The sequence below is a fragment of the Chelonoidis abingdonii genome, chromosome 8, assembly GCF_003597395.2.
Source record: "Chelonoidis abingdonii isolate Lonesome George chromosome 8, CheloAbing_2.0, whole genome shotgun sequence".
NCBI classification, from domain to species: domain Eukaryota; kingdom Metazoa; phylum Chordata; order Testudines; family Testudinidae; genus Chelonoidis; species Chelonoidis abingdonii.
In genome coordinates, this window is record NC_133776.1 from 406,862 (window position 1) to 421,960 (window position 15,099).

At 41.6% G+C, this 15,099-nt stretch overlaps 1 protein-coding gene and 1 long non-coding RNA gene across 31 annotated transcripts in view; one reads left to right on the forward strand and one right to left on the reverse strand.

The window, feature by feature from the left end:
- The window catches only part of DLG1 (discs large MAGUK scaffold protein 1), a 408,238-nt gene that overhangs the window by 262,068 nt on the left and 131,071 nt on the right, over positions 1–15,099 (reverse strand). For 27 of the 30 annotated variants that reach the window (XM_075069025.1, XM_075069021.1, XM_075069020.1 and 24 more), the window contains one exon: positions 13,072–13,221. The exons of the other annotated variants lie outside the window; for them this stretch is intronic. In XM_075069025.1, coding sequence (XP_074925126.1) covers positions 13,072–13,221 — 150 coding nt within the window. The remainder of the gene's footprint in view (positions 1–13,071; positions 13,222–15,099) is intronic. 30 annotated transcript variants of the gene reach the window in all.
- LOC142047248 (uncharacterized) overlaps positions 9,066–15,099 on the forward strand; it is a 498,878-nt gene continuing 492,844 nt past the window's right edge. The window contains exon 1 of the long non-coding RNA XR_012656443.1: positions 9,066–9,081. This is a non-coding gene — a long non-coding RNA (uncharacterized LOC142047248). The remainder of the gene's footprint in view (positions 9,082–15,099) is intronic.

Below are 15,099 nucleotides of genomic sequence, written 5' to 3' on the forward strand. Positions count from 1 at the left end.
AGGAGGATCCGGGGAACTATAGGCCAGTCAGCCTCACCTCAGTCCCTGGAAAAATAATGAAGCAGGTCCACAAGCAATCAATTCTGAAGCACTTAGAGGAGAGGAAAGTGATCAGGAACAATCAGCACTGATGCACCAAAGGAAAGTCATGCCTGACTAACCTAATTGCCTTCTATAATGAGATAACTGGTTCTGTGGATGAGGGGAACACACTGGACGTGTTATTCCTTAACTTTAGCAAAGCTTTTGATACGGTCTCCCACAGTATTCTTGCCGGCAAGTTAAAGTAGTATGGGCTGGATGAATGGACTATAAGGTGGATCAAAAGCTGGCTAGATTGTCAGGCTCAACAGGTAGTGATCAATGGCTTCATGTCTAGCTGGCAGCCGGTTTCAAGCGGAGTGCCCCAAGGGTCGGTCCTAGGGCCAGTTTTGTTCAGTATCTTCATTAATGATCTGGAGGATGGTGTGGACTTCACTCTCAGCAAGTTTGCAGATGACACTAAACTGGGAGGAGTGGTAGATACGCTGGAGGGTAAGGATAGGATACAGAGGGACTGAGACAAATTAGAGGATTGGGCCAAAAGAAACCCATTGAGGTTCAACAAGGACAAATGCAGAGTCCTGAACTTAGGACAGAAGAATCCCATGCACTACTACAGATTAGGGACCAAATGGCTAGGCAGCAGTTCTGCAGAAAAGGCCTTAGGGGGTTACAGTGGACTAGAAGCTGGATATGAGTCAATAGTGTGCCTTTGTTGCCAGTAAGGCTAAGGGCATTTTGGGCTGTATAGGTAGGGGCATTGCCAGCAGATCGAGGGACGTGATCATTCCCCTCTATTCGACATTGGTGAGGCCTCATCTGGAGTACTGTGTCCAGTTTTGGGCCCCACACTACAAGAAGAATGTGGAAAAATTGGAAAGAGTCCAGCAGAGGGCAACAAAAATTATTAGAGGCTGGAATACATGACTTATGAGGAGAGGCTGAGGGAACTCGGATTGTTTAGTCTGCAGAAGAGAAGAATGAGGGGGGGTTTGATAGCTGCTTTCAACTACTGAAAGGGGGTTCCAAAGAGACGGATGTAGACTTATCAGTGGTGGCAGACGACAGAACAAGGAGTAATGGTCTCAAGTTGCAGTGGGGAAGTTGGATATTAGGAAAAACTTTTTCACTAGGAAGGTGGTGAAGCACTGGAATGGGTTACCTAGGAAGTGGTAGAATCTCCTTCTTAGAGGTTTTTAAGTCAGGCTTGACAAAGCCCTGGCTGCGATGATTTAGCTGGAAATTGTCCTGCTTTAAGCAGGGAGTTGGACTAGATGACTCTGAGGTCCCTTCCAACCCTAATATTCTATGATTCTATGATCTCTCCCCATAATATAATATAATCTGATTTTCTAATGGATCATTCTTTCTAGGTAGAAATAAAGAGTGCTGTATGTCTGAACTCTGTAGACAAGATGTGTCAGTTTTCAGAATACAGAGAGGAATAAGTGGTGTCCCCAGGTCTACTGGGACCACCTATTCAACATATTCATAAATGATCTGGAAAAAGGGGTAACAGTCTGTGGCAAATATTGCAAATGAACAAAATTCTCAATGCTCGTCTGCTACGGATTAACCTAACAATGGCAGATGAAATTCAATGTTAATAAAGTACAAAGAAATGCACATTGGAAAACATAATTCCAACTACATATACCAAATGATGGGATCTAAATTAGCTGTTACCGCTCAAGAAATATCTTAGAGTCATTGTGGATGGTCCTCTTGATAACGTCCACTCACTGTACAGTGGCAGTCAAAAAATCTAACAGAAAGTTAGGAACCATTAGGAAAGGGATCGCTAACACGACACTAAATATCATAATGGCTGTATATAAATCCATGGTAGACTCACATCTTGAATACTGCATGCAGTTCTGATCACCTCATTTAAAAAAATATATATTAGAATTGGAAAAGGGACAGAGAAGGGCAACAAAAATGATTAAGGGTATGGAACAGCTTCCGTATGAGGAGAGATTGAAAAGACTGGGACTTTTCAGCTTGGAAAAGAGACAACTAAGGGGTATATGATAGCAGTTCATAAAATCATGAATGGTGTGGAGAAAGTGAATAAGGAAGTGTTATTTACTCCTTCGCATGACACAAGAACCAGAGGGTACCCAATGAAATTAATAGATGGCAGGTTTGAAACAAACATAAGGAAGTACTTCTTCACACAAGGCACAGTCAATTTATGGAACTCGTTGCCAAGGGGTGTTGTGAAGGACAAAACTATAACGGGGTTCAAAAAAGAATTCGATACGTTCATGGAAGATAGGTCTATAAATGGCATCCCTGGCTTCTGACTGCTGGAAGCGCATGACGGAATGATCACTCGACTATTGCCTGTTCTGTTTATTCCATCTTATGCATCTGGCACTGGCCACTGTCACAAGACAGAAAACTTGGCTAGATGGACAACTGGTCTTGATCAAGTATGGCCATTCTTATGTGTAGATATCTTCCATGCTGCTAGATGGAGTACTTCCAGATTAAGACGCAGGAACCTCTTTTGTGGTTTAGACCAAAGGTCTGGAGACCAGCAGGTCCCTGGCTAGCTGCAGAAGATCCAGATCCCAAAGCCAGTGAGTCCACATCAGTCTTATAAATAGGATGCAGGCTCTATCCAACCTGATCTTCTAAATAATCCTCGGAATAAGGGCAATGGGAAGGAAAGTATATCGAAAATGACTGTTCCAGTCCAGCAAGCAAGCAAGCAAGCAGCTCAGAGAGATCTTTTAATCTCTCTGTGCTATTCTACAATACAGCTGACATTTTGTGTTATGTCTTGATGCAAAGTGGTTAATAGTTGGCCGCACTTATGAAAAAGTTTTCTGGTTTCTGTGGTCAGAATCTAGGAGTGCATTTCCCCTTGCTTCTGATGTAGTACATGGCCATGGTACTGATTAGTACAAGTACTCACAAATGACAGTATAGGCATAAGCAGAGGCCATGAGGACCCACTACACCACTCTGGGATCAAGTATGTTGATATGGACTCTGGATTCCTGAGCGTTCCACTGGCTGTATACTTGGGAGCATTCACCCCAGCCCAGACTAGCAGTATCATTACATTAATTTTTTGTACTATTAGAGGAAGGAGGGACTCCCTTGAGGACACTATCTCTGTTCTCCTACAAACAAAGCTGCTAAAGCACTCAGAGATATAGCTGAAGATGTCTCATTCGTATGTTAGCAAAAGGTGCAACTTAGGCAGATGAGGGTAGTAAAACAAGGAATATACGAAAAAATGTGTGATTTGTATTTTTTTTTTTCCTGTGGATTACCAGGAATCTGTCCTTTAAGACAAAGTTTTGTGTGGAGTCCAGGACTGCCCCAGTGAAGGTAATCCTCTGTACAGACTGGAGAGGGAATTTCTCCCTGTTGTTTAAGAGTCCCAGAGATTGCAGGAGGTTGCAGATGTAAGGAATCATAAGAAAGAAATTCCACTGAGAGCTGAACCTTAGGAACCATTCATCCAGTTACAGGCAAACAAATATGCCTTGGCATCTCAGGTGTGCAGCTATCACCAAAAGGCACTTTGTAAAGACTTGGTGCTGTAAACAAGATAAATGGAAAGACTCGGAACTGGTAGAGGCTTGCCCCTACACAGAACCTGAGGTACTTAATACAGGTGTATCTGATTCCCACATGGAAAAAGGTTTTCTTTAAGTCAAGAGCCACATACCAATCTCCCTGGGACAAGAAAGGAATGATGTCTTCTAGTATGAGCATGCTGAACTTGAATGTTTGTGAATTTGTTGAGGTTTCTAATGTCAAGCATGTTCTTGGGGATTAGGAAACGACAAAAGTGGAACCTCTTTTCCTTGTTTTCCTGTGGAATCTCCTCTATAGCTCACCTCTGTAGGAGGGAATCCACTTCCTCTAATAGGATTCTCTCATGAGATGGCTCCCTGAAGAGGGAGGAAGAGGCTGAGAGAAACAAGATGCTCTGGTGAATTCTATCAAATAGTTGTCGTGGATGGTGACCATCACCCAATGATCAGAAGTAATCCTGCAACAAATACCATCCACATAGAAGAGATGAGGTCCAAAGAACGGAGGCAAGAGCTCCATATGACTAAACTATCCCATCAAAATTACTGGTCTGAAACCAATGCTGAGGGCTGTGCTGACGAGTCATGAGGGATCCTTCCCTTTTAAAATGCTGCCATCTTTTATTAGAAGCAGATTTAGAAAAGGAAGATCACTCATACCGCCATTGAGGCTGCATCCTTTCTTGCAAAAAGGAAATTTGCTTTTGGAAATTGAATGTTAGATAAGGTCTCCTTGCAGAGGATGAAGACTGAGTAATCTCTGAAGATTGGCCAGTAATGTAAGAGGCTTTAATCTTCTCTAAAATTTTCTAATTCCTGTCATTAAGATGAGTGCCTTCAAAAGGGAGGTCTTCAATATTCTTTTGTGACTCAGGACTGACAGCAGCGTATCTTAACTAGGAGATACCACCTTAACCACTCTCAGACACTCTGGTCTGAAAGTGTAACATTAGCACTCATCATTTTACTCAAATGCATGGTGTGTTCATATGTCAAACGTACTTTCCAAAAATTCAACATAATTACAATAGATTGTCCTTGTAATATAAGAATTAAAAAGGTGAAAACTGTACTACACCTCTACCCGATATAACGCAGTCCTCAGGAGACAAAAAAATCTCACCACGTTATAGGTGAGACCGTGTTATATCGAACTTGCTTTGCCCCCCCATCCTTGTTCCCTGCCCGCCCCCTCCAGAGACCCCTGTCCCTAGTCAACCCCAGGATCCCATCCCCTACCCAACTCCCCTGTCCCCTGACTGCTCCGACCCCTATCCACCCCACTTCCCGCACTCTGACAGGCACTCACCAGCAGCGGCAGGAAGCAGAGCAGCCTGGCCCCAGCCCTCTCCACTCTGCCACCTCCCAGCTGCGGCACTTCGCTTCCCGCCATCAGTGAGTGTGGGGAGGTTGGGGAAAGGATGCCCCCCTGCACTCACCTGTGGCAGGAAGCGGAGTGACGTGGCCCCAGTCTGCTCTGCTTTCCTTGTCCAGGTCCCAGCCATGTCACTGGGGGGCACCTGGGGAAAGGTCCTGCACTCACCTGCAGAGGGAAATGGAGCACCATGGCTAGGAGCTGGCGGAATGGAGCTGGCTGGGGCTGGGCTGCTCCGCTTCCCGCCACCAGCAAGTGCGGGGAGGTTGGGGAAAGGACGCCCCCTGTACTCACCGGTGGCGGGAAGCAGAGTGCTGCAGCTCGGAGCTAGCAGAGTGGAGTGGGCTGGGGCCGGGCTGCTCCGCTTCTGCCGCTGGTGGTGAGTGGGGGGCTGGGATCCCTTTCCCCAAGCTCCCTTCCCTGAGCGACGCGGCTGGGGCCAGGGCAAGGAAAGCAGAGCAGGCTGCTCCCGGCCCCCTGCTAATCCCCCGGGCCACTCTGAGACAGTAGGGCCCCCAAAAGTGCCCTCCTACAGCTCCTGCACCCCAGGCACGGGGGGGGGGGGGGAGGAGAGCCCCTGATCACCCCCAAGACCCTCTGCCCCTTATCAAACCCCTCAGCCCCGGAACCCTTAACACGCTGCTCAGAGATTTACCACGTTGTATGCAAACCCGCGTTATATCGGATCACATTACATTGGGGTAGAGGTGTAGTTTAATAGCATTCAAACAAGACACAAAATAATTACAATGTAACATGGTAATAAAAGAGACAAGGCATGGTATCTAGACATAAATCTAATGGACGATATTTGCTCTGTGAGGTTCTGGTTACTTTAGACCAGTGGTCCCCAACATAGTGCCCATGAGCGCCATGGCGCCTGCTGGGGCATCAATGTGTGCCTGCCTACTGACAACACTTCTTGGTGGCATTTCAGCGGCGACATCTCTTGATGACACTGCTTCTCGGTGGCATTTCGGGGGCAGCACTTCCTGGTGCTGCCGCTTCTCAGCAGCATTTTGGCGGCTGCTTGTCCAGCGGCCAGGCTCCTTGGCTGCATTTTGCCGGCTGGTCGTCCGCCGCCCACCACCCTGAAAGGTTGGGGACCACTGCTTTAGATCTTACTTTTAATATCCTGGATATTCCTCTGCAGATCAAAAGATAATGTGTGAGTCCAAGAAGTCAAACAGAATGGTGTTACGCCAGTGATTAATTTGACCATTTCAAAACATTTTGCAGTTGTTTCTTACTCAACTCTTTTCATTTGAATCTGTTCTCATTTTAAGATTTATAAAATTATTCTCATTATTCTTAAGATGTCTCCCACAGATCTCTTCTGGCAATAGCTAATTGTTGCTGCTAATACCTCTTTTCTTACATGAAAAGAAATACATTCACTTTTCAATTTACTGCAAAGAGCCAATCTTAATTCATGCAACTGTTATAGTAAGGGATGCTGACATCCTCTGCTGTAGCAACACCACCTACTGGCTGATCTCACTGAAAATGCATTGACATCAATTACATTGAAGTCAAATTACTCTAATCAAATTTTCTATCATAGCAGTTTTCAGTATTTTCAATATTTCTACGAGAGAAATGTTTCAGGATTCTCCTCCCATCAAGCCATAAAGAAGGAAGGGTGCTTGTGACTCCCCAGCTCCTGCTCTGAAAACCCATATTCAAGGTTGCCTACCCCTGATCTAATGTATCCTCTCTCCTCCTCAAAATTCCGAAATTCATTCAAGCACTTTGGCCACTGAGATGAAAGACACCAGCTCTCTACTACAGGAAGAATTGGCCCTCAGATCTAAAAACTTGTGAAGGGCTCAAGGGTACTGTGAGGTTCTCCCTGACCTCAGCCAACTCAAGTGTTCTTCCAGCTTCCCTCAAAGCTGTTAGAGAAGTTGGCCTCACAAGATTGTACACCTTCACTATCCATGTTCGAAAGAGATTTTCAAAGACACAAAAAGGCAGTTAGCTGCCTAACTCCTATTGAAACGCTCGTAACTCTCTTTCAAGATCTCCCCCTTCTGGACTTCCCTTCCGTTTTGTTTTTTTTTGTAGTTGTTGTTTTTAAAACCATTGCTACTATACCCAAATTGAAGAATCTGGTAAACAAATGGACAATGGAGGTTTTGAGAACTGACAGCAGTTCACCTTGTGTGACTTATGCCCGTCCACGAATATCTTCTCAATCATCATGATATCTCAGCAGAAGGGGATTGGGCATGTTGACCCAGCTGAAACCATTCTTGCTACCAGAACAACTGGGTCCATGCTTGGGTGCTCTGTTACAGGTCTTATTGGTGTCCAACCTGAGGATCTGACAAGATGGCCTTCTTTTCCTCAGATGCAGAGGAGTCCATCCCAGCACAGGGAGAATAATCAGTGCTCACTCTTTCAATACTATGACTGGATACAAAGGAAAATGAACCCTTAATGATTGGAATCAGTGGAATTTTATCTAAGGGATTTGATTTTTATTTTATTTATTTTATTTTATTTCTTATTTCTGAAGCTTTTCTCTGTTATTTTAGTTATCAAGGAACTGGATGCTGCTCAATATGCCTCTGATGAAGCAGAGAAAAAACAAAGCAACAGAGTTGAGAGGCTAGTTAACCAAAACATGTTGAAAAACACTATTCAGTACAGTAGAACACCAGAGTTACGAACTGACCAGTCAACTACACACCTCATCATTTGATAGGTGGCCTAGCTTGACATCAGTACCTTGATATAAGGAACAAACACACGAGTGACAGCAAGTCACAAGATTAATCCCATTCATAAGAAAGTTCACTGGCAGGAAGTATGAAACCACAAATAAATGTTACTAGTATATTAAGATAAATTTAAGGAATAAATAACGAAACTTACACACATTTACAGTGGGAATACCATAAAAACTTCAAGTCAACTAGAGAGACCAGAAGGAATAAGGTGGGTGAGGTAATATCTTTTATTAGATCAACTTCTGTTGGAAAGACCTGAAAAAGATCTCTGTGTAAGCTCCAAAGTTTGTGTCTCTTACCAACAGAAGTTGGTCCAATAAAGGATATTACCTAACCCACCCTGTCGTACTAATATCCTCGGACCAATACGGCTACAACAACACCGCATATGTCAACTAACTGACATAATACTAATGATTATGATGGAAATAGTTAATTAACCTGTAGAAAATGGGGATACCAATGTAAGTGGAGAAGTTCACATATAGAAAAAAGGGCTAAAATCCTTATGAATGTGTATAAGATATAGAGGGCATCAGCATAACATATTATAAAAGATGTTAACTGGTCAGTATGCTGTGGGGCACAGCAGAATGACGACCACCTACTAATGTTTTGGTATCACCTCACGTACTCCAGGGCTTCCCACAAGGAATGATGTGAGTTATGAAAGTTCTGGATGTTCTGTATTCGCATGCTATACTGCCATCTGTATGATCTTGTTTGTCTTGTTAATAAAGTAAGTGTAATAAGAGTAAAGATATTGGGGATTGTTTCTCATGTGCTTCTCAGGGTCCTTACTCTAATGACAACCTCACTACCATAGCTGATCTGGGGGCAAAAGCCTCTCAGACTACTGTATCCTAAATTGCTAAATTCTAGCTAAATTTCAAACTATAGAACAAGCTACACTATCTTCAGTGAACATGAAGAACAATTGATCACTGTCCCCTTAACGTATTTGAAGACTAATCATGACTCTTTTCAGTCTTCTTTTCACAAGATTAAGCATGCCCACTTTTTTTTATACCTGCCCTCAGAGGTCAGATTTTCTAATCTTTTATCACTTTCGTTGCTTTCCTCTGGATTCTCCAATTTGTCTACATCTTCTCTAAAATTCTGCACCCAGAATTGGACACAGCAATCCAGCTGAGGCCTTACCAGTGCTGAGTAGATTGGAACAATTATGTCCTGTGTCTTACAAACAAGACTTCTATTAATACACCCCAGAACAATTTTAGCCTTTTTCACATACTGCAGCACATTGTTGACTCATTCAACTGTGATCCACTAAAACCCCCAGATCCCTTTCAGCAGTACTACCAATTCTCCATTTTGTACTTGTGCATTTGATTTTTCCTTCCCAAATGTCATACTTGGCACTTGTTTTTACTGAATTTCACCCTGATTTCAGACCAATTTTCTAATACATCAAGGTCATTTTGAAACCTAGTCTTGGCCTCCACAGTGCGATCAACTTCTCCCAACTTGGTGCCACCCACAAGCTACACTCTCCATTCCATTATCCAAGTTATTAATAAAAATGTTAACTAGTACCAGACTCAGGACAGATCCCTGAGGAACCCCACTAGATACATCCCCCTGAGTCTGATAGTGAACTATTAATAACAATAGTTCTCAACCTGCAGCCCGCATCCGGCCCAACTAGCACACAGCTGCAGCCCAGCTGCATGCTAAAGGCTGCCCAGGTGTCCAGTGCAGCAAGATTTGGAGTCCTGGCTGCCCAGCCCTGGAAGGTCTAGGGTCAAGAGTCGGGGCTGCCACCCGGCCCTATACAACAAGGTTCGGATCAGGGCTGCCATGGGCCCCACACAACAGGCTTCAGGTTATAGTCGGAGCTTCCGCACAGTCCTGCACAACTGGGTGCAGGTTCGGGCTGCCGCCCATCTGCCCTCTCACCCAGCCCCATGCCCAGGGCTCCACTCCTGACCTCACTTTGTGGAGGCGTCTCTGGACAGGGAAGGAGGGCAGCTGGTCTGTGGGAGGGCTTGGGGGGGCAGGACACTGTAGTTCTCAACCTGTGGCCCAGGTAACATATTGTGGGCCACACATGCATCCCACAATGATAAACAGGTTGAGAACCACTGATTAATAACTACTCTTGATTACACTTTCAACCAGTTGTGCACTCATCTAATAGTAATTTCATCTAGACCACACTGCCCTAGTTTGCTTACTAGAATGTCATGCGGGACTGTGTAAAAGGCCTTATTAAAAATCAAGATATATATATATCACATCCTTAACTTCCCATACACATACTGCACTAGGCCAGGAAATGTGACTGATTTGTCAGGATCTGCTGGACTATTCCATATAACCCTATTATCTGTTTAATAATTTCTTCCAGGATCTTTCCAGATATCTAAAGTGAGATTGTCTTATCAGTCACATTTAATTTAGAAGCAAGTGACATACAATATATTTTTTTTTTAATTTCTAACTAGCTGTTGCTGTCAGACTACTGAAGAAGCAAATTCTCTACATTGCTACATTTATCAATAGCAGATTGTATCTGCAACAAAACTGAGAGCCACTTCCTCACACATTTTTTTCTTTTAAACCCTGGGGGTTGTGTAAAATGGAAAAAGACTTTGGTGGATTAGGAACATGACAACTTTCTAGTATTAAATAAACTCAAACTAAATTTTGTACACAGATTTTCCCAAATTTCCCCTTTCACATGTTTTTCTAGGATGACTGCTATGACTCAGATTAGGTTATGCATATCTGTCTTTGCAGCTAAACTGCTCCTTGTTAAGCAAAAAAAAACCTACCCAAGCAAGCTGACAAGGCTGCTCTTCCTGCTATGAAACTGATATGCTTCTTCACAGGAAAAAAGCCTCCATTCTACTTAGACAACTAGATACATCTTGCATGTCTTACCTCTTCGCTAAACCCACTACACTGCATCATATATTATCGTTCAAGGTTATAGCAATGTATAGGTACAGTACAATAAAACCTACTTTTCACAGATACTGGTTTTATGAGCATCTGCAGTATCACTATGAAGAAAGAGTGAAGTAGGATTATACAACAGACTAGCCATGTTCACATCTAACAGTACATTCTCAAACTGTTTAAAAGAGGAGGGTACATCGAAAGTTCTGAATGCATTCAGTTTTGACAGTTCAAACACAGTAACTTTGTTGTTAAAGAGACACTGATTTATTGGTTTAGACAGTTTTCTGTACGATAAAGGTGATTCAGAATAAATAGGGTCTGGGACTAGAAGAGGCTTGAACTTCCTGTTATCTAAAGATTGTCTCTTTGAAGCCTATAATTCAGAGGTAGTCAATTATTTTTTGTCAAGGTCCAAATTTCTTGGTCAAAGTATAGTCAAGGTCCAGACTCCAGAGAAACATATTTCAGACTGTAATAACAATAATAAGGAAATAAAAAGATTTTGTAGTCCATTCAAAAGTGTGTGGCAGTCCGGATTTGGCCCATGGTCTGCCTATTGGCTACCCTGCTATAATGTTTGCTGAGCAGCGAGAAGCAATGAAAACTACAATCATGGCTGGGAACTTTCTGTTCAGACTATCACCAGGTTTAATTATCACTGTGATTCATGGCCTGTTACCATCCAATTTTTAAATTCTCAGCTATTTTTTACTTTACAAATGACATGCCTTGCTGTCACCAAGGCATATCTATCCTATGCCAACAGCACTAGATCATTTTGATATCAGGGGTAACTCAACCAGTCATCACCCTTACACTCTACTTCCAGTTTGATTGCGACAATTTCATTGGTTTTATGAGGGAGACTTTACAGATGGTGCATTACTTGAGGCCCATCCGCCACAACTGAGAGACAGCACAGGCTTTTTGCAACTAATTATTATTATTTGTATTATCATAACACCTAAGAGCCCTGGACCAGGACCCCATTCTGCTAGGTGTTGTACAAATACAGACCAAAAAGACAGCCCCTGCCTCAAACAGATTACGTAACATGAGACAACAGATGGATACAGAGTGACTAATAGGGGAATACAAGAAAACAAGACAATATTGACCAGCTTGGTAGGCAGTGGTCTAAGAACACCAGCTGCCTAGCCACTGTCAAATATTTTGTAGTCTTTGGGGCAAAGCAGAGTTTCACAGAGGGTTTTCAAGGAGGATACTAAGTTTGTTCTGCAGATATTTACAGGGAGCTCAAGTGTGCGGGCAGCATGAGAGAAAGCATGAAGGTCCTTGTTTGAAAACTTATCATGCAGGTGAGTGATGGATGCTGACATCACAGGTTGATCGCAGGCCAGAGAATATCACAGTAACCCCTGTATTGAGTCCAATAACTTGTATTTGACAGCAGTATATCTTCTAGAAAGACAGCCAGTCTTGATTTGAAGACTTCAAGATGGAGAATCTACCACTTCCTGCAGTAGGTTGTTTCAAGAGTTTATCCAACTCACTGAAAAATTTGTGCAATATTTCTAACTTGAATTTGTCTAGTTTTAATTTCTAGCTATTGGTTCTTTTAACATCTTTCTCTGTTAAGTTAAATAGCTGTTTAGTGCATGGTATTTTCTCCCCACTAAGATAAATTATTCACTGTAATGAAGTCACTTAGTCTCCTTTTTGATAATCTAAACAAACTGAGCAATTTAAATCTCTCAAAGTACTTTTTCCAGCCCTTTAATCATTTTTATGTCTCTTCCCCTGCACCAGTTTTGCAAAATCCTTTTAAAAATGTGGATACCTGAACCACACATAGTATTCCAGTACTGGTGTCATCAATGCCATATAAAAAGGTAAAATCACCTCCTTACTCATACTGACTACTCCCTGTTCATACCAAAGGATTGCATAATAGTCCTTTTTGCCACAGCACCATGATGGCAGCTCATTTTCAGTATTCTGTCCATTATGACCTCTAAATCCTTTTCAAGTCACTAGTTTCTGTGCTAGTCCCCCATTCTGTAGGTACAGCCTGCATTCACTGTTCCTACATATACAACTTTGCATTTGGCTATATTAAAATGCCATTTTGTTTGAAAGGGCCCTGCTTACCAAGTGATCCAGATCATTCTGACAACTGCTTGTTGAGATCTGTCAGTTAGCCAGTTCTTGATCCTATTAACATGTGTTTACTGATACTGTTTTGTTTTTTAATATTTTTTTCACTCACCATGTTATGGTACTAAGTCGAACACCTTACAAAAGTCTAAGTATATTACTTTTACCTTTGTCAACTAAATCTGTGATCTCTTTTAAAAAATCAGGTTTGTCAAACAAGACCTACTTTCCAAAATACCATAAGTTTGTGAAAGCAATAATTCATTGTCTCAAACACCTATTAAAAATAGTTTACATTAAAAAAAATCCCTACCTTTACTGGAGAAATGTGAGAGTGGGAAACAAATCCATGGATATTTTCAATCTGTGATAGGTTCTTCTCTGATACATGAACCAACTCTGGAACAGTCACCTCATTGGTATGCTCTTGTGGAGGTGTATCTTCATCCTGACACCGATATTTCTGTAGAATATACAAAAATTTCCATTTTAAATATTTGCCCCATATAGATGTTTACATATAGTAAAGAATTCTTAGGAAAATTACTGGGGTACATGAAAGTAGGCGTGTTCTGGTGCCAATTCCACTATTCAGAGATCAAAGTACAATAAATTTAAAGGAATATCATCAACTTAAAACATTATGTCTAAATGTTTTATCTACTACTGTTACATGCAACCTCTAAAATTTCTATAACCAAAGATCACTTTGTTTTGTGTATTTGACAGCAATATGCATATAAGTAAGTTTCACTATCTCCCTGGCATAGTCAGTTTACCCTTTATTTCTGAAATCTTTCACACAGCAAAAAAGGATTGAAAAATATTTTTAATATACGAAAAATGATCATAACACAAAATTCAACAGGGGATTCAGAAATTGGGATAGTAACAAAATACTTATAATTTTTTTTTTTTTTTTTTTTTTAGAAGTCAGTAGATTTCAAATTCATAGTGTCCATTTAATGTTAAACATTTTTAGATTAGAAAATACTGGAAGGGTAACTATTCTAGCCTTCATTTTCTCGAAATACATTTTTCCATGAAGATTACAAACTTTAGTCTTCCCAGTGGAGAAACAAATTCATACACACACTACAAAAAATAGTCTCGGCCCTCAATAATACTTACAAACCAAGGCAAACATATTATCTTGTTGCCATAATTCTTGTCCTCCCTTCCTCCCAGGTTTTAATCATTTATTTTAGATGATAAACTTTTCAGCTCATGAAATATGTCTTTCAATTACCTACTTGCACCATAGACATTTATGATACTAAATAATATTGCTAAATTGTACCTCCCAGACTTTTTCTAAGTCAGCAAGGAATAAGCATACTTTTGTTTTCAAATCTTTCAGGCAAATGAAGCAGTAAGGAAAGCTGAACAAATAAATCCATATAGTCACAGACTGGTACAGCACTGTGCAAACTTCTTTAGTGCCCTACTGAAATATCTCAGCACTGCCATGGAATGACCACAGCTCAGTTGCCCACTTTAGCCTTGGCTTCTCTGCCAAAGCTCCTAATAAGGATGCCTATTAGCCCTACGTGTAATAGTGGGTTTTAGAAAATAGAAAAACCACCAATTCATTTCCCCACAAAGCTGCTAAATGGTAACAACTTTCTCACTACTTACCCGGCCAAGACGCTAACCAGTGGCTTAAATATAAAAAAGTTATTTCCAGTTTCCTGATCTCTAATTCCCCAAAAAGCCTACTTTTCACCGTGCTTTTGAGTTTCTTTTGTCACAGAAAATTGCCATTTTCCTAATTTTCTAGTCTTGTTAATGCAACTTCTGCATAAAAAAAATCAGTATTGCCTTTTTTTACTTTATTACAAAAGGTAATAATGCTATTATATGCATTTATTCTTTTCATCCAAAACTCTGAAATGTGGCAACTTCTCTAGCCTCTTTCCAGAAACATTAAACATTACTTCCAAACTCAATTTTTAACTTCTTTCCAGTCCATTTCCAAATCCAGCAGAGATCTCTCTCATATAAACCACTAGGGATTTTCCCTGATTTCAGCCACCAGTGGCCAACCACTGATGCAGCAGCAACTATACAAACCTCTACTATAAGATCACTCTTCTACATAAATTTGTTAGCTTCTAAAGATACCACAAGGACTCCTCGTTGTTTCTTCCAATTAGGGATTTGCATTAGTGTGACTACATCAGTGATTGATCACCAGTGACTAGAATCCCCACAGCAGATATAGTTGGGGGCGGTGGGGAAGATAATCTAAGCATTTCCCCATCCTCTGTTTACCATTTAGCCAATTTCTTATGCTCTGTAAGCAGCCCATCCATTGATTTGCCAGATGATACCATATCTT